At 38.0% G+C, this 25,857-nt stretch overlaps 1 protein-coding gene across 5 annotated transcripts in view; it reads left to right on the top strand.

Annotated features, from left to right (window-relative positions):
* Nucleotides 1-25,857, top strand: part of CHD7 (chromodomain helicase DNA binding protein 7) — a 128,886-nt gene that overhangs the window by 95,397 nt on the left and 7,632 nt on the right. For all 5 annotated transcript variants that reach the window (XM_084511366.1, XM_084511362.1, XM_084511364.1 and 2 more), the window contains 19 exons: nt 3,813-3,989; nt 5,482-5,625; nt 7,826-8,081; nt 12,556-12,766; nt 13,309-13,504; nt 13,724-13,891; nt 14,591-14,770; nt 15,054-15,164; nt 15,249-15,454; nt 16,388-16,587; nt 17,185-17,344; nt 20,711-20,800; nt 21,314-21,417; nt 22,851-22,980; nt 23,265-23,337; nt 23,555-23,609; nt 24,334-24,562; nt 24,725-24,933; nt 25,074-25,751. In XM_084511366.1, the coding sequence (XP_084367492.1) occupies nt 3,813-3,989; nt 5,482-5,625; nt 7,826-8,081; nt 12,556-12,766; nt 13,309-13,504; nt 13,724-13,891; nt 14,591-14,770; nt 15,054-15,164; nt 15,249-15,454; nt 16,388-16,587; nt 17,185-17,344; nt 20,711-20,800; nt 21,314-21,417; nt 22,851-22,980; nt 23,265-23,337; nt 23,555-23,609; nt 24,334-24,562; nt 24,725-24,933; nt 25,074-25,751 (3,577 nt within the window). The remainder of the gene's footprint in view (nt 1-3,812; nt 3,990-5,481; nt 5,626-7,825; nt 8,082-12,555; nt 12,767-13,308; nt 13,505-13,723; nt 13,892-14,590; nt 14,771-15,053; nt 15,165-15,248; nt 15,455-16,387; nt 16,588-17,184; nt 17,345-20,710; nt 20,801-21,313; nt 21,418-22,850; nt 22,981-23,264; nt 23,338-23,554; nt 23,610-24,333; nt 24,563-24,724; nt 24,934-25,073; nt 25,752-25,857) is intronic.

Raw genomic sequence — 25,857 nt, forward strand, 5'->3', positions numbered from 1 at the left:
CAAATATTATTTATAATCAAGGAGAAATGATATTTTGTATCAATTTTTTTAAATGGTTTTATACAAATATTGTCTCTGTTTTACTGAAGTATTTCCTGATATTAAAAATTAGGTTTGTTTCTTTGGTTATTTAAATGGCACTTCTTTCAGTGTGTCCATCCCCATAGGATGCAGCAGTTGACATAGCCTGAAACCTGAGGGACTGTCGTCAGAAAATTCCCACATCCTGTGCATGTTCTCAGTGTAATTTTGACAATATTGTTTTGTTCATCTAAGGTCTAGTTGCTGCAGGAAATTCTGTTTGTCCTGTCGCCATGTTCTTCACCCTTCTTGCAATAACCACGTAGCGAGTAATGGCACAGAACAAATGAACCAGTTCCTGCTAGCTTTGCTCTATCAACTGGCTTGAGTCAGACAATTGCCATGGTTGGGCATAAAGCAGGAATGGAGGCAACTCTTCCTTTTGGTGACAGCTTAGATGTATCGTGAAATTACATTCTGTCTTCGGTTCTCCGTAGGATTCTGTCTGCTGTGAAATGCACGGTAGAAACTGAATTACAGGGGAAAAAAATCTCTTCGTTTTCTGACAAAACGAATCGGCATGTAGTGTTCAGTCTGTCATCCTTTAAATCCCCATCAGCAGGCATATGATGGGGAATGAGGACGGAGCGAAGGCAAGGCAAGCTTTGGCACTATCATTTCTGGTCCCCTTGCCAAACACATCAACTCAAACATTGGCATCTTTGGCTTTTTAGGTCTTAACATGAAAGAGGCCTCTCAAGCTGAACAGATTCTCAAAAAGACAGCTGAATGTTGTGAAAATCTGTCTTTGAAGGGCAATAAAAAAAAAAAAAAAAAAAAAAGCCTAAGAAGCTCCTAACCCATCTGTAGTAGTTTGGTTTTCAGAAGCACCACCAGTAATCAGAGTCAAGTTGTAATGAAAACATTGTAGAGAGTGGTTGATAATGAAATAAGTTTTTTCAGTGGTGTGACTTTGAAACTAAGGACAGCTGCCTTCTGCCTTGCTGTTTGTGAGGGTCACTGTGAGAAGCCTCTTTGGGTATTCCTGAGCAGTACAACAGAGAGGCCCTTCTGGAGGCCTTCCCTGCTTGGAACACCAAATAAACCAAACCCTTTTCTGTAGTATCCTACCTCTGAGAAAGTCCTGTTGTAAGATCAGGAAAACTATACATGCCAAATAAAAATAAGGGCAGAGCCCTGCAAAAGAGTTGATGTGTTTGAGGGAAATTTGCTTTGCAGTGTAATGACTAAGAAGAGAAGCCACCTGGCCCATGTGTAGAGACAGGATACCTTTACCTGGTTGATTTTAACTGAAAATAATGCCATTAATATTCAGGACTCTTTCTGGCTTGTGTGGTTTGTTCCTTTTGGACTCAGTGGGTGTTGATTTAACAGAGTATTTACTTGTTTGCGTTGTTTTCTTCCTTGCTGAGAAGCCACAGAGCTATGGTTAGCACACAGCACTGTAAGGCAGTATTTCACCAACAGGAACTCTGTCTTTCACCAAAGATGTCAAGTTGTGTTTTACAGAGTGGGTGAGACTTTGTTTTCCAGACGCCTTTCTGCTATAATTAGTAAATATGTGTGTTCCTCGCATCTGTTCTCTGCTTCATCAACACGGAGGCTGAGGCTGGTGGGAGAAGATCATGTTAATCTTTCCAAGTTCCCACTGGTGGAATGTGCATCTTTTTAGTAGTCTGGTCCTTATACATATCCAGTGGTCCTCTCAATTTGTATCTGCTAAGAGGTAGTGCCCCCAAGCTTTATGCTCATATCTAATTATTGCACCTTGTGGGCTGCCTCTGTTGCTTTAGTTACTTCCAGAAGAATTTCCTGTACAGAACAGAAAACTATTTCCCATGAGGAGGACTGACTTCCTCAAATGGAAAAAGTTCTCTGAGTACGTTGATGCGAAATTGCTGTGTTTCCAGCATCAGAGAACTTCATTTGGATGCCACACTGAAACACAGTAAACTGATATCCTGGTTGTCTAAGTCACCTGTGAAAGCACTGTAGGTCACTTTCCTGATAATGTCTACATTTACATTTCTCAAATGTGAGAGGAATAGGATTACTTAGGATTCTTTCCCATACTTTCCTGAGTCTTTGAGGCCCAAAGCAGCTGAATAACTTCATCATTCACCTTCAGAAGCTCTTGGAGCTTCTGTTTAATTCTCTCCTATGTTCACTCACTTCAGCACAGCATTTGACTCTTCTGGACAACCATTGCTGTAGCTCTGAAATGTGAGCTGTTGTGTCAAAACCACCCTTCGTAATTTAATGTGAGATTTAGACAGCTCTAAATATATAATGCAGGGTGGTTCTGATGATTTTTGCTTCACCTGGATGAACTGCTTTACGAAGGGATCATTTTTGTAGAGCGCTGCTTGCCAAACGCTATACATGCACTCGCTCATGGAAGTGTTTCCTACTACTTGGAAAGAATCGCCTCGGCTGCGTTCTCATATCTTCAAAGTTCTTGAAAAGATCTGGTTCTTGAAAAGATCACAGTGTTTCAGCTTACTGGCTTTCTAGTTACTTGGTGTATCTTCATCCGCTGTTTGTTAGGTAACAACTGTTTATCTCCTGAGAAGGTCAATGTTTCTGGAATATGGTTTGGGGAAGGCACTGTCGAGCAGGTCATTACTTCCTATGAAGTGCTCTTGATATGCATATACAGAATTAGTGCTGAGCTCAAGGCACAAGATTTCCAACCATTTCCAAGAGTGGGTAGCCAATTCTGATCCCCACAGTTTGGAGAGGATTATATGCATGTCACTTACAAAAGAATTCAGACTTGTGTGTATTTGAAGGAAGTGAAGGCCATCTTCCTGTGAAATACCTTTCTTTTGAAATGTTCTCAGTATAGAACCCACAACATACTGTTCTCAAAGCAGGACACGCTTTGAACTTGGATGGTGCTTATCCTAGCAGAGAAGGGGTTCCTGTGAAGACAAAGTACCACTTGAGATATTCAGTTACATATTTCTTTGAACAAGATTAGGCAGCAATACGGCACAGTGTCAGAAAGATGTTCATTTCATGGTTTTGTGTAGAGTTTTTTCAGGGTTTTTCTGAAACAGGCTTTTAGTATCAACCCTGAAAATAACACCTTTAATTAAACAAAGAAATAGCAAAGATGAAGCCAAACATCATCCTGTTGAACTTTCCTTAACACAAGATTACCAAAGTATCAGAGAAAAGTGTGTGAAGATGTACATTCCCCATTTACAAGTTCAGCAATTTGCTTCTTTTCAAAGTTGCTTACTGTAATTGTAGGTGGTTTAGTTATCTAATGACCATCAGAAAAAAATGTACTGTTTACTGAGAGCAAAATATACTAACAGAAAATGAATCCCTTCATATAATTCTTGGTTATTTGGATGGTTTGGGAGGACTGTTATATAGCTCCTTGATTTAAAAGGAAAAGATTTCTCTTGAGAAAGTCTGAAACCTTATTTGAATATTGCAGCAATACATTAATGCTTCCAGGCATTAATATAATCCATACAAATTATGGCTGAAGTAATTGTATAACATCTTTGTAATGAATATGCAGTGACGCTGTGAGCCTTTTTACAGGATAAAAAGACAGAGCTTGCATGATACCAGTAGTAAACTTAGGCATTTGTGTTCCTTCAATGAGTCACTGATAATGACTTCATGTACTTAAAATAATTTGCCCATTGTACTGCTCTGTGTTTTCTTTAAAGAGGGAATTCTGAAGATGAAACAAATTTACTTCCTTGCTTTGCCAATCGGTTTACTCTAACTTTTGGTATTCTTTTTAGGGTCGCGTGATAAAGGGGTCCTACAAGTTCCATGCCATTATCACGACATTTGAAATGATTTTGACTGACTGCCCAGAGCTGCGTAACATTCCATGGCGTTGTGTGGTAATCGATGAGGCCCACAGGCTGAAAAACAGGAATTGTAAGCTTTTGGAAGGACTCAAGATGATGGACCTGGTCAGTGTGTGCCTATTGTTTTCTTTTCTTTTCTGTTTGTTTTTACTTCTGCATGTTCTGTATTTTATCATTCCTGATTTGCGGTTTCATAAATAAGTAAAAAAAAATAAAAAATTCTCAAGTGAAAGTAGTAAATATTAAGAAGAATGAGGGAAAGCAGCTTGCAGTCTTTAAAACATCTGCAAGTGTATGCATACCTTGAATTCTGGTGTGCTGATGTTTCATCAGGCTCTACATTAATTCAAACCTAGAATAATGTGGATTATTTTAAGAGAATCAAGATTTTTTTTCCCCCTTTCTCTATCTTCATGTGACGTACTTTTATAATCCTCCATAGTTCCTTCTTTACATAGACATTTATTTAAAGGTATAATGTGGACAGGTGACCAAATACTGCCCTGAGAGTTAAATTGCTCTGAATTAAAGTCAACTCTAATGTTAATTTGTTGCAAGGCAATAAGGAAGTTCTTTCAGACCAGTTAAGGAAGGGAAATGTGAGTTTGGTTTCTGATGTTTGCATAAATACATATATATTATATGCTCAAAATATGTAATATTTAACACAGAGAAAAAAAATAAGAAGATGGTTTTAAAGCTATTTAGTGTTTTTTAGGTCAGGAGATTCTTTAAAAATGCAGTAGGAACACAGACCAAGTTAATACCTGGAACTCAAAACCACCTATTTCCGATGATAATGCAGTGGGATAAACATTAGCTTATACAAGCACTGGTGACCTGTAGGTCACTTTTAGATTCTGTTTCCCTGTTTTTTAAATAATACTTTTCTTGAAGGAATCTTGAAGCTTAATGGATGAACGTTTGTAAAAATACTGCATATAGTCTGTTTATTTTTTTAATACGGTTGCTGTTAAAGGAAAGCAGAGCTTACAGCCGTGGCTATAGATGGGAAGATAGGGGACTTCCCACTTCAGTTCTTGTTCAACTACTAAATTCATGTTTGAATTTGAGCAAGCTGCTTAACCTCTCTGGGCACCTACTCAAAAGAAGCATGCAACAAGAAGCATGCAACTTTTCCTCTCATCTCCATCAGTCTCTTGCTCTGTTGTGTGTAGTTAGAAAGTAGGACTCTGCTTCAGGTTCTCTGTGTTATAAATGTATACCTGCACTGAAGGGATTCATGTACCGAGATATGCTAGAGTTACAGCAAATCAGTGGTTTTATACTGGAAGTATAAGTTCAGCTGTTACTTTGCCATTTAAAATCCATTGTATTTGTGAAAGAACTGGAATGTTATGGGTCAGTAAAATCTCTTTTATCTGGAGGACTTTTGAAGATCTTTTTAAGAGGTGAAGTATTTTTTGGAGCTAGCTGGAGGAAGGCCAGAACACTACTTATAAATATTTTGAAAAGAACTATATGTAAGTAGTTGGAGCAAAAAGAAAGCACAGATGAAAGATACGTATAGGGAAAAAACATTGTATTGAAAGTGAATTTAGATGGATTCCTAGACAACTGTTTCTTAATCTTTCAGGAACATAAAGTGCTGCTTACAGGAACTCCTTTGCAAAATACAGTAGAAGAGCTATTTAGCTTGCTTCACTTTTTGGAACCAGGTCGTTTCCCATCAGAAACCACATTCATGCAAGAATTTGGGGATCTGAAAACTGAAGAACAGGTAATCTGCTCCTGCACACTTACTTCTCTCTTTACATATTGTGAATTCAACCCCTTTGCTATATCTGAACTTTATTGCTTGCTTTTACAAGTAATACCTGTTTTTCTTCTTAGAAGTCCAGAGTGGATTTATCCTTAGGGTTTTTTTTTTGTTGTTGTTGTTGATTCTTACACCTTTGACCGAAAGTCAGTTAGCCTTATCATTGTTTTGTTTCTTTGTCAACTGGTCATGCAGAAACATGTTTTATGTTCTTCTTTGAGCATCAGTAGCAGAGTGAGGAGACTGTAATTTCTGTGGAGTTAACGTCCAGGAGTTTTATAAATGCTTTCTGTGCAAATGGGAGCGTATTTGAAAGAAGCAGCCAAATGGAGGGAGGTTCTTTTTTGACTGACTCAAAAATGGATTTCTCAAGCTGCCCAATGAGAGAAATGCATAAATCAAGGCAGAATGAAAGCCGCTTAATGCAACGTTCTAGATCTCAAACGTAAAAGATACTGATGATAAAATATAAATATAAAACTTAAGAGATTTTTGTATGTATGAAACATTTTAAAAAGTCAGGAGGTAACAGTCAAACCACCTTAAAAATAAGGATTTAATTAAAACAGAACATCTTAATTTAGGCACCCTAATTTGGCTCTTTAACTTTGTGACTGCGTGCATTTTTGTGTGCAACTCAACTTGGTTCTGTCTGAAAATTCCAATTTCTTGTATTTCTAACTTTTTGAGTGCTTGAAGTGGTTAACATTGAGATTATCTCTATCATAGGTAATAGTCTAAATAAATAAATAAATAAATAAATAAATAAATAAATAAATACGGTTCTCCTCCAGCCCCCCACCACCTGGACAATCACAGTGTGTCCTGCGGGAATCATAGGGTATGTTTCCACACAGATTGTGCACGCAGTTGCATGTCAGTCAGCCTGGACTCTGACCTGATTGGAAGTGAGCCAACTGTGATCCAGAAGCCATGTACTCCTGTTAATACAGTGTTTGAACTGGAGTTAATATATCCTAACTCTCATCATAGCTTCTGTTTGGCCAGCTCAAAATGTCAGCAGGGCAGGACTGGAAGTGATGCTATGTATGGAAATATAACTTAAATACGCCATCGGTTGTCAGCAGATATGGATTGTTTGGGCCAAAAAGTTTTGGAAGAAGTGCCTTCTTGCGAATACACCATTAGATGTTTTGAAATTTGATTTTTCGTCTTTCAAATGTTAGATGAGATTATATGCTATTGATTTAGGTTTTCTCCTCCATTCCTTGCAGTCCTACTCCATGTGTTTTTTTTTCATTGTTCATCCTTCTGTACTAATTTGTTGCCTTTCACTTGAAGTCATCTTATTAATAAGGGAATTATGTGAATTCAGAAGAAAGTGTCTTTTATTCTTGTTTCTGCTACACAGCACCCTAGCAGGAGATGATGACCAATTTCAGGATATATTGTCAACTTTTTGACACTGAGCTGGTTTGTACTTTGATGAGAGACAGAACCTAAAACCAACAGAAATGCCAATCTTGTTATATATGGAGTATGCCTGAGTTTTTATATAAAGGGCTTTACAATGGTTTGATCTAACTAGGTTGACTTTGTTAGAGGAAAATGGGTGCTTTCCCCCTACCTCATAAAGTATACGTTGCAAAACCTGGAGAAAAAAAAAATAATAACTTAGTATTAAAAAAATAATAATTACAGAAATACAATGTTTTGAGAACAGGCCTACATAGTTTTCTATGTTGGTGGATGTGAAAACTAAGGAAGTAAGCAAAGAATTAGGAGCAGACATTTGGAGGGTAAAAATAGCCTCTTTCACTGTGGTTAGTGGTTAGAAGTTACTGCAAAGCTTGATCTTACAGTCAGATTTGGTTATGTATTTGTTTGTGCTTACCTGGGGTTAGCTTTGCATGATGGGTGTGTGGTACTGCCCTTGTCTGGAGAGAGAGCTCTAAGTGAGGTCATCTAACAACATTCTCTAAACAGAGGTGGTGCGTGCTAAAAATGACTTCAGAAGTTTATATCACGTTGTTGGTAAGGAAATTTCAGTCTCTAGGTCTTTGAGGAAAGACTTTTTACAAATGCTGTCTACCTGTGATCTGAAGTAGAAATTTTAGAATTAAGAAAACCTTACAAAATAGAAAAATAAATGTGCAGCCCTACAGCTTTAATTGTTATTTATATAACATATGTTTTCTAGGTGCAAAAACTGCAAGCTATTTTGAAGCCGATGATGCTGAGACGTCTCAAGGAGGATGTAGAGAAGAACCTGGCCCCCAAAGAGGAAACTATTATTGAAGTTGAGCTGACAAATATTCAGAAGAAATATTATCGTGCTATTCTTGAAAAGAATTTCACATTTCTTTCTAAGGGTGGAGGTCAGGCAAACGTACCTAATCTTTTAAACACTATGATGGAACTAAGAAAATGCTGCAATCATCCGTACCTTATTAATGGTAGGCCTTATATTTTTCTTCTCATTCAGAAAGCATTTGTAAGAAAGCTCAGCATGTTAAAAATTCTGTTCTGATGTCTCCAGACAGATAGTCATTTATTCATATTTTTCCTGAAATACATATGGTGAAAGTAGTGTAGATGACTGTGTGAATTGTATGTCTCTTTATTTATTTATTTATAAAGTGGAATAGTGGCATAATTTTTTAGGTTCTCTTCTGTTTTGATATCTGCTAGTCAGGACAGTGTTCCTTTTGAAAACACCTGCACTGCTTTTTCAAGGCTTGCTTGGTCCTGACAGAGTTGTTGTTAATATTATCAAGTTTGTGTTACCAGGTTTTTCTTTCTGTTATTTCTGACAAAGAAGATTTCAATATCATGCAGGTTGTTGGATGCTGGTGTAAAGATGACAATATTTTTTTTCACAGTTCCAGTTAGCTGCTACTTCTTTTCTTGCCACAGAGATAGTAACTGTTTCTGAATAAAAGTTGTGGGGTAGGAAGTGATTGAGACATGCTTTTTCGGACATGTGTAGTCAGTTCATTTTCCTCTTTTTTTGGACCAGTTAAATGATTTGTATGAATGTCATATTAGATTTTAATGACAAATCCTGTTTCATTGTGATATTGTTGCATTTAGATCAGGGTTACCTACAGCAAATAGATGTTGAACCAGCTAACTGCATCAGTCTGAAGTATGCTAACCTGTATGCATTGGTGAAATCAGATCTTCCCTTTGAGGGTTTAATGCAAGCCTCCAGTTCCTTGTTTCCCAACTCCTTTTCGTCACTGTATATGACTTATGATATTGCTGGTTTAATGCTGCCTATAAGCTTCACAGAACATGTTGTGAAAGATTGTTTTTTTCCAGAGCTATATTTCAGCTTTTCAGATTCAGTGATTTCTGCATTCTGCTGTATGACCTCAAAACTGCAGTGCTTGTTTTCTTTCTTGACATATTTTGTTCTGATCCACCAAATGACATCTCGTTATATTTCATGCGCAAGTAATTATTGCAAAGACATGATACAGAGTTACTCCAAAGTACTTGAACCCAGCTGTGCTAGTTGGCTGCTCAGTTTCTAAACTCAGATGAGCATACAGTAAAGGAGCTTTGTGGTTCCAGTAGGGCTTTCTGTTGTTTGTTGGTTCTGTGTTTGAAGTTGATCCATTACATAAATAGGTTTACCAGAAAGTAGTTCAGAATGTTCAGGTTACGAGCTTCTGAACCTGATGCTTTATACGTTCCTTGTTTTTCTGCTTGTTTAAACCTATTGATTACTTTTCCTCATTTCTTAGTTGTTACAAGGAGTAAAGTGCATGTTTTGCTCCTATCTAGTTTTGTCAAATAGAATTCATAAGCAATGCTGCAAACACTAGTTACAATGATTTCTTTTCCTCACAAGTCTTGTATCATTTAATGTCTGTTAGACGCTGCTGCAATCCAGGTAGCTGTGTGGAAAGTTTCAAGTATTTTTGGATGACTTTCCCTTAACCCTAATAAAGAGAGGTGGGGATGTCTCTTGAGAGCTTTTTCCTTTTTAACATTTTAGTGACTTCTGAACGTTTGGGCTTGCTTGGCATGCAGCAAAACGGCAGGTGGGTCAAGCCATCAGATTCGATGGGAGGGGTAAAATAAATGAATGCTGACTATTATCAGTGTGGAAGATGGAACCAAGCAACCGAGTTCTTTGTAGTTCTAGGAGAGAAAGTACTCGGAACATCCTGTAGTTGTCTGAGCCTGAGGTTTTACCTTGTTGATCAGTGATTAACATCTTTGTATTTGCAGTGATGATGCAAGTTTGTTCTAGTTCTGTCAAGAGGTCTTGCAGTAGCACCAGGACAACACCGTGCAACCTTAAGGGCTGTTAGAGTAGCAAGATCTTGAGACTTAACCACTTCTATAAAGAGGTCTCTGAACCCTTCTCATTTTCTGCTACATTTACAGGTTTGTAAGCTAGCAGCAAGGCATGGATATTTGAATATAGAGCCCAGGCAGAACACTATTTTTTTTTGTTTTGCATAAAAGTTGCAAGCAACTCGTCTAGATAATCTTCAGTTAAGAGCCATAGGAGATTATATATGATAAATAGCATGGTAGGAGTTGAACGTGGTGGTTTTTGTTTGTTTCTTGATGGCAGATCTGCTCTTGTGGTAGTGAGGGGAGAGTGGCTCTCTGCTGAAACTGACCTTGAATAGACTTCTAGAGAGAGCAGCTGCATGTTGTGTGATCTCCAACCAAGCTGGACTAGCATTGTCTGTTGGTTTCCTCAGGGCTGGACTCCTTGCTTTCTCCCTAGCAACCACCCTCAAGTATTCATCCATCATACTTCTTTCTCTGGCTCCAAGATGCAGCAGCAGGGAGTGCCTCTGCTTGCACATGCTACAAAGCAGAGTGGAAAACACTGGAAAGGTTTCTTTTTCTGTTCCTTTTGCTCTCTTGAGCCCTCCAAGTCTCTCTTAATTAGGAGTGGAAGTAGGGGATTTCCTGATGGACCAGGCACACATTCAGATTGCTTTCTTTCAGCCACTAATAAAAAAACAGGTAGAATAGAACTGTTACAGGCACCCAGGTACTACATCAAATATCTTGGGTAACAGGTACTCAGTGTTCATCGCTTACTTGCAATTGAAGTAGAAGTGAAATGGTCAGTACAGACCTTTACAGGGCTTAGGTAGGATAGGATTACTGGACTAGCAGTTTTTCGGAGGTCATGGGCTGTTACTGAAGTGTGTCTTGCTGAGACCAAATGCTGATGCTGAGAATCCTTCATTCATTAGACCAGTTTGTTGTTTTGTTGTCGTATAGTTGGCCTAACCACTTTGCTTCTGAAGGCAGTGAGTTTGTGTGCTGGTTTACTGGTGCTGGTTTACTGAAGCTTACATGTGTGTATCACAGCTGATTCAGAAGTAAGTCATGTAATGAAGAAAGATCATTACAGCTACTATATATGAGCTACCAGACAGCCTGTTAAGTTCTGAAATTGCATAAACTTAGTACAGAATCTAAGATTTACTACCTGCTACCCCAAACTCTCCTAGTTTACAAAAGAGGAAGTAATATGATTGAAGGGAGCTTGAAGGAGTTTCTAACTCTATTTTCACATGGCTTTCTTTCTCGTAGAGGCAAACTGTTGGGATCAGTAATAATTGGAGTAGGGCAAGAAAAGAAAGAAAATTTTTAAGAAAGATTCAGCATTGTAAAACTATATTTAAATGTGGTCACATCTTGAACCTGTTAAATGTTGTGAAAGCTAGCAGTGCAAGTATTTTGTGTAATGTGAAGCTGCCAGTCTGCATAGGGTGGCATCTAGTTGAGACACCATGTAACAGTAGGCACTGAACCAGTGATCACACAGTGAAGGGTGTGTTTGCATGTGTGTTTACTTCCATCTAGTTACAGCTGGGGTTTGAGAAAGATGCTCTTTGGAAGCCTGGCAATAAGTTTTTTCTCCCCTGCCTCAGCCCTCCCACCCTTCCTTGTGTTCCTCCAAAACGATGTCGAAATTGGATGTTATGAACTCTTTTTTTTTTTTTTTTTTTTTTTAAGAAATTCAGAGGTACTGAAAAAGACAGCCCCCAGAAGGTTTCTGTGGGTATGAAATAAGCTTAGGATGAAGATTCCTAGACTTTTACTTAGGCAAGAATAGTCAACTGATAATGCTTTGAATAGTAAATTATTTGTAGAAGGGACATGAAAATGGGATAAAAGCATCAGAAAGGTTGGAGAATAAAGATAAAACTTGAACTTGGTCTGTAGTCATTGGGTAACGAGCAGTATATGGAAATATTTGTTGCTATGCTTTTGGTTCATAGAGGGAATGGCAAGAAAGATCTTTTGACTAGTTCTGGAAAGAATATATCCATTGGATAGCTTCACCAAACTGAGGAAAAAACACATTCATTGAGAAAAGAAAGCTAAATAGAGGATAAATTATTTCACACAGCTTATTTTTTCCAGTGATTTTTTTCATTGTTTGTATTTTGATTTTGTAATTAATAATAATGGAAGGAGCAGGTCTATATCATGATTGTTTAAGCCTGGTTTTGGTTTTAAATGCACAGGTATCAATGTGATTTATATTCCTTGTATTTTCCTCTAAAAACAAGATATTTTTCTTCCATGTTGCATTTAGAAAAGGACAGAAAATCCACTTAGTCAATTGGAATATGGTTTATTTATTTTTTTCTTAATTTCTCATAAAATTGTTTGCATTAAATAGTCGTATGAATATGTGTAGAAAAGATTATATTCCTTTAAAAAAAAAGAAATTGAATGAATGCTCAAAGTTACTTTTTATTTATGCTGTATTTGTGTATATGTTTGCTTTAAATTTAAGATTAATATTTTTTATAAATGTTTATTCACATAATGCTTAAAACATTCCTGTGGTCTCTATAGGGTATTGAAGGCAAGCTCATTGTTTATTAATAAAACCCTTTGCAGTGTTCATGTATTGCTGTCCAATCTTTGCAGGTGCTGAAGAGAAAATTTTGGAAGAGTTTAAAGAAACACACAATGCCGACTCTCCAGATTTTCAGCTCCAGGCAATGATCCAGGCTGCTGGCAAGCTAGTACTGATTGACAAGCTGCTGCCAAAACTGAAGGCTGGTGGCCACAGGGTGCTTATCTTTTCCCAGATGGTGCGCTGCTTGGACATACTGGAAGACTACCTCATTCAAAGACGGTGAGAGCAACAATATAATACAATTCTAAATAAACTGTGCTTTCCTCAGTGGCCACAGTATTTAACCTGTGAGAGATCCATATTGTAATGGGATGAAATTCAAACGCGTTACAGTATTTTCTGTAGGAATCTTGATTAAAGGAGAAAAGCATACCTGTAAGGTGCAAGTACTGAAGTTTTTCTTTTCAGTGAGTATAAAGTGACCTTACAAGAGCTTTGATGAGTCCTCTTAGTTTTCTACTCAGTGAAATATTTCAGTTTCGCTGGAGTTTTTTCATTTAATCTTGAATGTTTATTTTATTCCTTGGAGTGAAAGTCTGCTCTTTACTGAAAGGCATGAAACCAGAGACAAGATAGTACGTCTTCCACTGATGAAGGTGGTGGATACAAGAACAGTCACTCAGTTTGTTTAGCTATTTTGATGCTATAGTAACATTTTCCTTTAAAAACAAAACAAAACAATATATTCTTAAAAGAAACAATGACACAGAAGTTAAGAACGTTTTCAGTAAAATTCTCTTTATAACACATCTTTATTTCAGGTACCCATATGAACGAATTGATGGCCGAGTAAGAGGCAACTTGCGTCAGGCAGCTATTGACAGGTTTTCAAGACCTGATTCTGATAGGTTTGTTTTCCTGCTGTGTACAAGGGCAGGAGGTTTGGGCATTAATCTTACTGCTGCTGATACCTGCATCATTTTTGATTCAGACTGGAATCCCCAAAATGACCTACAGGTAATATTACAAGAGGTGATTCAATTGAAAACTTTTTTTTTTCCTGTTTGCTGTGTCTTGTAGGCAAATAAAATTCCAAAGTATGTGTTGTCCATGTCTTAAAAACATAAGGATTATTGTTTATATTGAGAGCAATAACTTCTAAAGTAAGATTTCTGTATTGATTTTTTTTCCTTATCTTTTGTCACCTGTAACTGAGTATCTGTCTTATTTCATCAGGCTCAAGCACGATGTCACAGAATTGGACAGAGCAAATCAGTGAAAATTTACAGGTTGATAACAAGGAATTCTTACGAAAGGGAAATGTTTGACAAAGCTAGCTTGAAGCTTGGCCTCGATAAGGCTGTGCTACAATCTATGAGTGGAAGAGAAAATGCTACAAATGGGGTAAGAATTAATATAAGGTGCATGATCAACAAATGCTTGGAATGGGTAACTCCTTCCTTATGCTTTAGCTGGAGAACAATAGTTTTCAGATAGAGTATGGCATGTATGTTAAAGCGGGGTTAATTAAGGGCAAGGCTACATGAACTGTCTCAGACTATCTGATGTATCATTAATTGCCCAAAGTAGGCAGGTAGAGTCATATTCCCTCAATCCTCATTCACTCTCATCATTCATCCTTTTACATGGGGTTGATCCTAGCACCTTTTGTACTTCTTACAGTCCCTTCCCATACCTTGTCATTCCCCCCCCCCCAATACCCCCTCTTCCCCCTTTTTTTATTTGCTTTAACCCTTTTCCTTTGGACTTCTTTGCTTTAGCTTTTTGTCAGGTTGGTAAGTCTGGTAAGTCAAATGTGCTCTCAGGAGGAGCTTAGCAGTCATCAGAGCTAAAGTAAAGGGATTCAGTGACAATGAATTATTAAATTGTTTGAACCACTCATATAACTTCACCCTGAGAATGTTGTTGTTTGCATTCTACTTTCAAAGGTGACTTCAGCATGAATATTTAATTGACCAACACGCCATTATCTTAAAAGTTCATTTCCTAAAATGCTAAATAAAAAGACAATCAATCTGATTATGCTGTTGGATATAAACATTGACTGGTGTCAAAAAAGCCCACCTCTCTTATACGTTACAGGTGCAACAGCTTTCTAAGAAAGAAATAGAAGATCTTCTTCGAAAGGGGGCATATGGTGCTCTGATGGACGAGGAAGATGAAGGGTCTAAGTTTTGTGAAGAGGATATCGATCAGATTCTCTTAAGGCGAACACACACAATTACCATTGAATCTGAAGGAAAAGGCTCAACGTTTGCAAAGGTGTGCACTGATATTCAGAGGAAAAATAATAAAATGTGCCCAGGATAGATGAAGTAGTATTAAATTTAATTATATGGCAATTTAATTTTTCAATGTACTTTTGTGGGACTTCTTGCAATAGTTGGAACATCTGTATTTTCACTTATGATGGTTTATGTGCTTAACTTTTTTTTTCTTGAAAAAGTCATTTTGTAAGTCCTTAATATTATATTTACCAGTGAAAATAGACATTCTTTGTAGCATGTAGTTAAGAAACCAATGCATGTGTTTTCACGTTTACTAGGCTAGTTTTGTTGCATCTGGGAACAGGACAGACATTTCTTTGGATGACCCTAATTTTTGGCAGAAGTGGGCAAAGAAGGCTGAGCTGGATATTGATGCTTTAAATGGAAGGGTAAGAGCTTTATGACAGTACCCAGTTCCATTAAATTGAAGATTTTTCTCCTCCTAAATTTTTACATTTCCACTTTCATTTTAGAATAACCTAGTCATTGATACACCAAGAGTAAGAAAGCAAACTAGACTCTACAGTGCAGTCAAAGAGGACGAACTGATGGAGTTTTCAGACCTGGAAAGTGATTCTGAAGAAAAGCCTAGCACAAAGCCCCGTAGGCCTCAGGACAAATCACAGGGATATGCAAGAAGTGAATGTTTCAGGGTAGAGAAGAACTTGTTGGTTTATGGGTAAGGATATACAGATTAAATGTTCTGGTTGTGACTAAAAACTGAAAATATGGAAATGATACTTGGTAAATAACTCTTCTTTCTCTTTTTTATGTTCACGTACCTTCTGGGTAACCTTTACCTCATTACACTATATGTTTGCCAGTGAGATTTTAAATTGCTATATATATAAGTTGCTTAAATATGTCTTATTTAGCTTAAAGTATCTGAGTGTCCTACAGATGGATACGAGCTCATTGGTAACATATGTAGTTTTGTTCTGGTTTCTTACAGTGTAAAAAATGCCTCAATTATCAAGGTTAATCTCACTTTTCTAAGCATTGTGGAGATTAACAAAGCATATTTGTAAAGAAATATGTGGTTGTGAAATCAAGTCAGTCCAGAGCTTTTTGGTGTAGATTCTGGTATTTTGGTATGACTTGAATTGAGCAAGATGAGGCTTTGTGTTTTTCCCCATTGGATTTATCAATCTGAATTTCATCTCTTTGCAAGCAAGTAGCTGTATTTGACTGCTAGCACAATGGGCTTCAGAAAAAGTGGCTTTATTTCTAGGAAGTTGTGTACAACAGTTGCTAATAATGAATTTCAGGATCAAAATAAAACTGATTCCCCAAATCCCATGATTGTAGGAATTGGTTGAGTTTCCTGTTCAGAGCTTACTGGGACTATTAGAGTTAAACATATGTACTTTATTATTTTGAGTATAGTTCAACTGCAGCTTTACGAGCAGTGAACTTATTGCCTGTTCTGTAAAATAAACATTCTTAACTCTTTGGTGCTGGAATTTGGATTCCCTGATGTAACCTGCAAAGGCAAAATGCATTAGAGCTAATACAGGAGGTCCCAACTTGCTTGGCACCAGGAATTAAATTGAAAGTCACAAATTAAAATACCAGTGCCCTGGCTGTTGTATTGAACATATTTTTCTTGTAGCTGGGGTCGGTGGACTGACATCCTCTCACATGGGCGCTATAAACGTCAGCTAACAGAACAAGATGTGGAAACCATCTGCCGGACTATCCTTGTATATTGTCTTAATCATTATAAAGGGGATGAAAATATCAAAAGTTTCATCTGGGATCTGATCACTCCAACTGCAGATGGGCAAACTCGAGCTTTGGTTAATCATTCCGGTATGTCTACCACAATCAAATAATGATGCTAGTAAATAGGAAAGAATTGCTTCAGTCATGCTATGTATTTAGTTCAAACTATAGCTGTTCTGACATGTAGTAGGATCTTGTCAGATTTTATGAGTAAGGTGGGCTTTGACTGAGTCGGTACTTAAAGGGGAACTCTCCCTCAGACACCTCGTTGGATGCAGTGCTCTTTGTCTTAAACTGGTTCCGAACAAATATTCTAGCCTAATTTTAAAGATATCTTCTACTGGAGTTAATCTCTTTCAAATGGCCAAAAATCATAAAGCTTGTTTCCTTATGGCCATTCAGATGCATGAGAGTTTTTTAAAGAAATATTTATATAACACCATTTTCTGGCTAGCTCTCTGCATTTTTGAAATCTTCACACCTAAATTTGCATGAAAGTTTTGGTTGATTTTGTTATTTACAATTTTCTAGCTAAATTACATTGCTGTTCAGTTTTTGGTTATTGCGTTGCCCACAAGGGAATTAATATACCAGCAATCCTTAGCTGTAAATGTGTTTGTAATGCAGTTTGGGGTGAGAGCTTTTCTATTGAGACTGTATAAAAAATATTGGGCATTTGTGTAGGTCTATCTGCACCAGTGCCCAGAGGGAGGAAAGGCAAGAAAGTAAAAGCCCAGAGTTCACAACCAATGCTTCAAGATGCTGATTGGCTCACAACCTGTAATCCAGATGTATTATTTCAAGAAGACAGCTATAGGAAACATCTCAAACATCATTGTAATAAGTAAGTATTAATAAATATTTCACTTACACTTCTCAAAGCATATAGTAAAAAGCATTACAGCTTCTTTGGGTATGTTTTAAATAGAGCTTTGGGGCTATTTAATAGGATGTAAAGAAGATTATTGTTTTTAATTTGGGGTTAATCAACCTATCGGATATCTGGATAGTTCTGTAAGTTCTTTATGACTTATCTGGGCTTAAAACTCAGTTATGAAGAGTTGTTTTGTACTTAACAAATGAGAATGGAATCAAAAATGTGGTTATTCTTATTAGTATACAAAGGACAACATTATTTAAGTCTGTTTCTCTTCATAAATGGCCATCCCAATCTGCTCTGCATTGGTGTGGCCTAACCTCACCTGTGTGCTGTTTTGGGTGCCACGATATAATCGGGACATAATTGTTAGAGAATGTCTAAAGATGGTGAAGGGTCTAGAGGGCAAGCCAAATGAAGAGCATCTGAGGCCCCTTGGTTTGTTCAGCCCAGAGCAGAGCAGGCCGAGGGGAGGCCTCATGGCGGCCTGCAGCTCCCTCATGAGAGGGGGAGGCGCTGAGCTCTGCTCTCTGGGGACAGTGACAGGACCTGAGGGGATGGCATGGAGCTGGGACAGGGGAGGGGCAGGCTGGGTGTGAGGGAAAGGTTCTGCACCCAGAGGGTGGTCGGGCACTGGGACAGGCTCCCCAGGGCAGTGGTCATGGCACTCAGTCTGCCAGACTTCAAGAAGTGTTAGAACAATGCTCTCTGACACCTGGTCTGATTTTTAGGGGGAACTGTGGGAAGCCAGGAGTTGGACTCCACGATCCTTGTGGATCCCTTCCAACTCAAGATATTCTATTTGTTTATCCCAACTTGTTGCGGGGTCTACCAGATTAACATCCTCTTCCTTAGTTGTCTTCCTTAGATGTTAAATATCCAGTTCTTAGATTCCTGAGTTTCATGAAGTAATTCACCTATCCATGGGTATATCTCATCTCTTTGTTATTTTGAATCATTGCACTGATTTGATTTTTGCAATTCTAAATATGTTACTAAAGCTTATGGGAATAAAGATCATTCTGTTTTGATTTGAGTGTTTGCTTAATTGTTGAACAAATGTCTCTTAAGAGCATCTCTTACTTTTTGTTTTTGCTTTTATTTTGTAATATCTTAGTTATTTTTGTCAGCTTTTTTCAACAGTGTTCTGCTGCTCCATCTCAGTTTTGCTTTATATTCTCCATTATAGACAAATGTAACCCTTGCCCCAAATCTTTTTGTTTTTAATTTAGGCTCTTAATTGGATATGCACCATGCAAATATAATGCATTGCTACTGAAAAGCCATCGTTACTTTGTGTTTTTAATATTCATTGCGTCTTATTAATACTGTTTATTGGAAAGAATTATTGATTTGAAAAGTACCTGTGGCCTGTCAATAGGGGGTGTGATGTGAAGGAGGAAAGTCATTTAAGGGGTTTATTAGCTCATTTCCAGATGCTAACCAAGCTTAATTCTCAGCTGACAAAAACAGATACTTATGGAATTATACTAGCGAGTCTACATCCAAATAAACTCCCTTTTGACTTTTTTTTTTCTAAACTGTTAGTCAGATCTGTTATTACATTTCACTTGCTGTTAAAGTAATTAATTTTATTTCTGTAACATGTCCTCATTAGTTGTTATATCAGTTTGCAGATCAGACTTCAACTCATTTTTAAAATACTGCTTATGTTATAATACAGTAGAAAAATTACCAGGATCAGGAAGGCTGTTAATTCACCGTGGAAGAGCGTTTTCAGGTGCTACCTTTTTCCTTCACTTCCCTGATCCACCAGGAGTAAGTGAATTGTAGAAACAATATGTTTAGCCCAGGTAAAATAAAGCAGAGGTGGAAGCCAATTAATAAATAATTTCTTTCAAAAGATAGTAGCACCAGTTGGCTTTGTAAGAGCTGGTGTCCTTTTCTCATGTGTAACATTTATGCTGTTCTAATGTAGAGGACTCCTAAAAGGTGCAAAGACCCTCTGCTTTTTGGATTTGTTTTTTGTTTTTCTCTCCTCCTCTTCTTTGGCTCGCTGTAACAGCTGTTATTGCTTAATACAAAGATGATAGAGACCCTCAGCAGCTTATTTACATAGCCACACAGGGAGCGGGGACACCTTACTGGTCCCAGTTATCACGCATACAAAAAGAAGCATGTCTGACATGTTTCGAATTGTAGACATGACCTTGATCCAAATCCCTGCTCTTCCAAGGACTGCTTGAATAACACGTGCAAAACTGGGTATTGCTCCTATTGCATCAGATCTCTAACGAGGAGCTCTCAAAACTGGTGGTCTAAATTTTTCATGCAACTGGGCGATCAGGTTACTGCCTCCCCGGTCACCCTCGCTGTTCCAGGAGCAGCAGCAATTCAACAGTTGCTGTGATGGATTTGGATACAGGGAGAGGGCAGGCTGAATAATCTCCATTTTAGCTGGTACTGATTCTACTTCATGAACTAGGCAGCAGGGGGTGCCCTGAATTGGGTAAACATGGGAGAATATGATGATTTTGAGGTAGATTTTTTTTTTTTTCTGCAAAGATGACCTCTTTTCTAGTCTCCTTGAGAATCCAGAGTCTGCCATTCTCTCTTCTGCCAGCTTAAGCTGTGGCCACACCACCTAACAGCGGTTTCAGAAACGTGGTGTAGCAGAGATGGGGAAAACAAAGATGGGCAAGGAAGGTTTTTCACTTCCTTATAGCACTTAGGTTGTGCACAAGTAAAATTAAATAGCAGTTTGAACTATAAAGAGTAAAAATAGTTAATATCTCCTAAGGGAAATGGGGGATTATTTTTTCCTCCCATTCTCGGAAGCAAAAAGTTGTATAATCTGAAAAACCTGACATTCCATATTGAGGGTTTATTGTAAGGTAGTAAAACCAGATTTTATATCTCGTTTATTCCTACAACTTCTGATGTGCTTCCAAAAATGGTATTAAGGCAGCAGCTGAGGAAATTTTATGAGATAATGAAGCAGAACAGTTACTGAAAGCCATCTGCTCAGTTGTTTACAAACTTGCTTCAATACTTCAGAGGCAGTGGTAGAGTACGTGTCTAAACTTCACAAGCTGCACTAGGTAGAACTAAATGAAATGCGCCGGGGCTGGGCTGCGCTCGGTCCCTCTCTGTGCAGTGTAAGCGGTTGCCAGGCAGGCCTGTTGGAAGCCAGCAGAAAGCACCACACAGAGGTGATTATGTGCCACCATCTGTCACGCTTCAAGCCTACCATACAGCATGGCTAATCAGCCTTGGCAGGATGATGGATGAACAGCAGCAGCTGCCAAAAGCCACTGTTGGCAAACAGTCCTGAAGTTAAGAACTTTTTCCCCCCTCTGCCTTCCTCTCCAGGGTCCTGCTGCGTGTCCGCATGCTGTACTATCTACGACAAGAAGTTATAGGGGACCAAGCAGACAAGATCTTAGAGGGTGCTGACTCAAGGTTAGTGCAAGTGCAGGTTGATTTTTTTGCTTTCTGCTTCTGGCTTATATTAAAGCACATGTACTATAATAATTGCAGCATTTGAAGGTTGTTCTACTTCCTGTTAAATGTCTGTTCTCAAGCAGCCTTATTGTTTTATCAAGCGAAGGGGGTAATTTTCTTCGGGGAGGGAATAGTGTGGGAAATGACAAAAGCAGATTTTCAGTTTTGCTAATGTTGAAGGATTATTCTATCTCAATTTTAAAAATTAAAAAAATATATATAAATACTAAGACCTTAAATGAGTCACGGATGGAAAACCATTGGCATTCTACTCCCAAAATAGCCTAATGTTGTTTTGTTGTTGTTTTAACCATCCTAATTATTTTTCTACATGTTTCAGATTGTGTGTTGTTTTTTTTCTTTTTTTCCCCCCTGCATCAAAACGCATGTTTAAAAAACAGCATGAACTACTTTTTTAACATCTTTGTCTTAGTAGCGTTTTTGAGAATGTGTATAATGCTGTCTTTGCAGTGAAGTAGATGTGTGGATACCTGAGCCATTCCATGCTGAAGTTCCTGCAGACTGGTGGGATAAGGAGGCGGATAAATCCCTTTTAATTGGAGTATTCAAACACGGTAAGTGATGTCTCACTCTGAACAAAACTCAGTTGTAAAGCTTTCTGTGTGTAGGACTGTTCAGTCATAATATTAACAAGTATTGTTCCAAAGAACTGTTGGCTTGTATCTCCCTTTTTTTTTTCTTGCCTGCATTAAAAACCTAATATGAGCTGTAAATATCAGATGCTGTTTTTAAATGTTTGCAGAACATTTGAGAAGAAAACATTACTTTCTTGGCTGTAAATAAAACAAAACCATATTTGTTTAAATAATAGCCAAATAGTAAGATAGATCTCCATAAACTTTGCTTCCAGCACTGCTTCACTTGCTAACTCTGCCAACCAGTGTCAAAGTGGACGGTGGGCTTAACCTCTGCTATTAATCTGTACAAGTGCCTCCTGGGCTTTGTTCCAAGCAATATTTCACAAATGTCAGTGTTGAGAACTCCCGGCTCCCTTGAGTGGGATGCAGCCTTGTTAACTTTGAAAGGCTGGGGATGCAGAGCTGGCATGATATATACAGTGAGCGATTCCTGATTATAATCCCAATTCTCTGGAGGTCGCAGAGGTATTCTCAGCAGCCCAGCCTGACTAAAGGGGAGAATGATGGCTTATAAAACCTTTCATGATTACAGTTTGGCTTGAGGCTCTACAGCAGTTAGGAGCAGTGTGTTGTAGTACAAATCCTAATTGAATTGTGCTGTTCTGCCTATGTACAGCAGCTCTGTTTTGTGGGCTCAGCTGAGGCAAGTCTAGTCTAAAAATCATTTTCCTGCAGTGCACTGTTGGGATCTGCCATTTTCCATCTAGTCAACTTGGGCAGTAAAAAAGCAAACAGCAGTTTGAAAACCATAGAGGGAACAGTGTCATCTTACTGACATGCATCATCCTAAACCTAATAAGACAGGTTCGTTGGCCTTACGTATAACCTATGTATACAGCGTTTTTGCAGCCTGCATTGAGGGTTCCAGCAGTGCTGCAGCTATAAATGTGTGTGTGTTGAGGGGGGTGGGGGGCGTGCGTGTGTTTCCATTCACATCTGCATGTTAGCAGTAGGGAGTTGCTGAATGTGGAGAACCACTGCAAAAGTCATATAGGAACCTTAAACAAGTTTTTCTTGTGAAAGATTTTCACTTTGCCGTATAGAGAGATGACACGGAAGAAAGTTTATACTTTCGATTTATACTATTTGCTAATATTATTGATGTCAAAATGTTTCTTAACTGATGAAATTTGCCAATATGAAAAATTTCAATACACAAATGAAATGTTTTTTTCCCCAGTATCTTTCTTCTTTTAATAAACAGATCCTTTAAAATCACGGTGACAGCTCCTTAGTTTTATTTAAAAATAAATAAATGAATCCAGAATATTATACTTCGCTACCTAAGCCATTGTATTTACAGTTGATCATAGCTTTAAAAAAAAAATTGTTTCCCACTCTACATGCAGGTTATGAGAAGTACAATTCCATGAGAGCTGATTCTGCACTGTGCTTTCTGGAACGGGTTGGCATGCCTGATGCAAAGGCCATAGCAGCTGAACAGAGAGGGACAGACATGTTAGCAGATGGCGGTGATGGGTAAGGACGACATGAAAAAATTAATAAACTTTATCAGCATTGTATATGTTGGCATGGATTCATATGTCATATTCTGCTTACATCTCGTCTGAGGACCTGAAGGGATCATATAATGTAAAAAGTATGTAAAATTGTTTACACAGTTGAGCACAAAATATAAATGTGTAACTGGGTATACCATACTGATGGCTTTTGTAGCTTTTTTTGCCTTTTTTTTTTTCACAGAAAAATAGCCTCCTCTCAAAAACAACACATTTAAAATATCTGTTTTAAATATTTTATAGAGGTGAATTTGACAGAGAGGATGAAGACCCAGAATATAAGCCAACCAGAACTCCCTTCAAGGATGAAATTGATGTAAGAACTCCACATTTATGTAATTACTAGTATATATAGTCATAACTGATACTCCATGTTTATCTTAATGTGTAATTCTTAAGTTTGTAAGCTACTAGATAAACATACCTTACAAACATGCTTTTCTGCTGTGTTTGAAAGATAACATATTTTTCTTCTCACATGATAACATATGGTCAAAACTCTAAACTAAAATAACTTCTGTCTTCTCTTAAAGGAATTTGCAAACTCACCTCCAGAAGACAAAGAAGAGTCCATAGAAATCCACCCAAGTAAGATTATATCAAAGACATTTTAAAAAGGCACAAATAGACCATTTAGGAAAAGGTGGACTTCTTGTAATACCACGTGAGGAAATAGGTTGTGTTTTGGGAAAACGTCACAGTAAACTTTTTAGTGCCAAATCTTTTCATGCTTCACATCTTTCAAAAACAATTATTTACTATGTTTGAATAATCCCACATTATGGTTTTCTGGGTTTCTAATTACATAGGAGGAATTGTGATGATAAAGACCGGATATTTCATAATGCTGCCGTTGATGTTTTTGCTGAGATAATCTTGAAGTTATTGTAGATATGTTCCTCAGTATGGAGGAAAATTGCCAAGTCTAAGTGAAAATAATAAAGTGGGAAATCATAAGCATAGGTGTTTTCACAGAGGTAGAGTGATATTTCTTAGTAACATATTTAAAGCTACTGCATTAATTTAAATACTTAAAGTATTCATAATATGTTTGCATTCATAACATTGAATAATAGCACTTGATAGTTATCTCTAAATGCTTCAAAAGCATTTCAGAGTTCTTGGAGTTGGATGGTTTTATTCTATTTTTTATTTCCTACCAATGTAGTTATCCTGTTTCTAATTTGTTCTGCACCAATATTAATGAGGCATATGTTCTTATCTGATTAAACAGGAATCCAGTCTTAGCCATAGAAACATTGAAATGTTTAGTGGTGGTTTTGCAGTGCACAAATACTTCTCTATTCTCTAGACAAGCACAGTGAAAGCAATGCAGAGTTAGGCCAACTCTACTGGCCCAACACTTCAACCCTGACTACCCGTCTGCGTCGCCTCATTACTGCCTATCAGCGCAGCTATAAAAGGCAACAAATGAGGCAAGAGGCACTAATGAAGACTGACCGCAGGAGACGTCGGCCTCGGGAAGAAGTGAGGGCACTAGAAGCAGAAAGGGAAGCTATAATAACTGAAAAACGACAAAAGTGAGTTTTTCAGTGATTTTGTTTTTTTTAATCTTCTTTAAGCTTGCGTGTTACCAGTACTTCTGTTTTGAAAGAATAAACTAGAGGGTCTCGGGGGCATTCAAACTGTTTGGGCTGTCCTTTACCCAGCAGCCTCACTTTTCTTGTTTCTTCTTTGACTAGATGGACAAGAAGAGAAGAAGCTGATTTTTATCGTGTGGTATCTACTTTTGGAATTATTTTTGATCCTATAAAACATCAATTTGACTGGAATCAGTTCAGAGCGTTTGCCAGGCTTGATAAAAAGTCCGATGAAAGTTTGGAAAAGTATTTTAATGGCTTTGTGAATATGTGTAGACGAGTGTGCCGGATGCCAGTCAAGCCAGATGATGGTAAGTTTTACTGACTGTAGAAATCAATGTGACTGTTAAGGGGACAGTAGGACTGTTGGAACTTGATTCCTAGATGCAGTGATTTAGAAATGGGCATACGTGTGATTGATGTTAAACTATACAAGTTGCTGTCATTGCAGAACCTCCTGATCTTTCTACTCTGATTGAGCCGATCACAGAAGAACGTGCTTCCAGAACTTTATATCGCATTGAACTGTTACGGAAAATCCGTGAACAGGTTCTTCATCACCCGCAGTTGGGAGAGAGGCTAAAACTTTGCCAACCAAGCTTGGACCTGCCAGAGTGGTGGGAGTGTGGTAAACATGACAAAGACTTACTGATTGGTGCTGCTAAACATGGAGTCAGTAGGACAGATTATCACATTCTTAATGATCCGGAGCTCTCTTTTCTTGAGGCCCACAAAAACTTTGCTCAGAACAGAGGGACGGGTAATGCAAATACTGTCTCTTCTCTAAACCCTCTGGGTGCTGGCTGCAGTCAAACACCACCTATTGTCCCATCCACACCAGTACAAGAAGAAAAGACTACAGAACAAACAGAGTCTAAAGTTGATGGGTCTGAAAATCCAGCAGCCAAAGAAAAGTCTGATATCAAAGAAGAGACAGAAGTTGCAGATAAGGACACTAAACAGGACTGTGATGCTGAGGCTGAGCCTGGCTCTGTTAAATGTGAATTGAAAGACATAGAAACAAGTACAGATGTAGACCCCAAATCTATTTCGGAAAAAGGCTCAGAAGAAGATGAAGAAGAGAAACTGGATGATGATGACAAATCAGAAGAATCCTCCCAACCTGAAGGTAACTCACTGATCAGATCAACTCTGTGTGCTTACCATGAGCCCCACAGCTGTTCTAACTTGGGCGAGCTGATAAGTAGCATGCAAGGAGTCATTTTGGAGCTTGA

Source organism: Aythya ferina (assembly GCF_964211825.1).
Source record: "Aythya ferina genome assembly, chromosome: 2".
Lineage (NCBI taxonomy): Eukaryota > Metazoa > Chordata > Aves > Anseriformes > Anatidae > Aythya > Aythya ferina.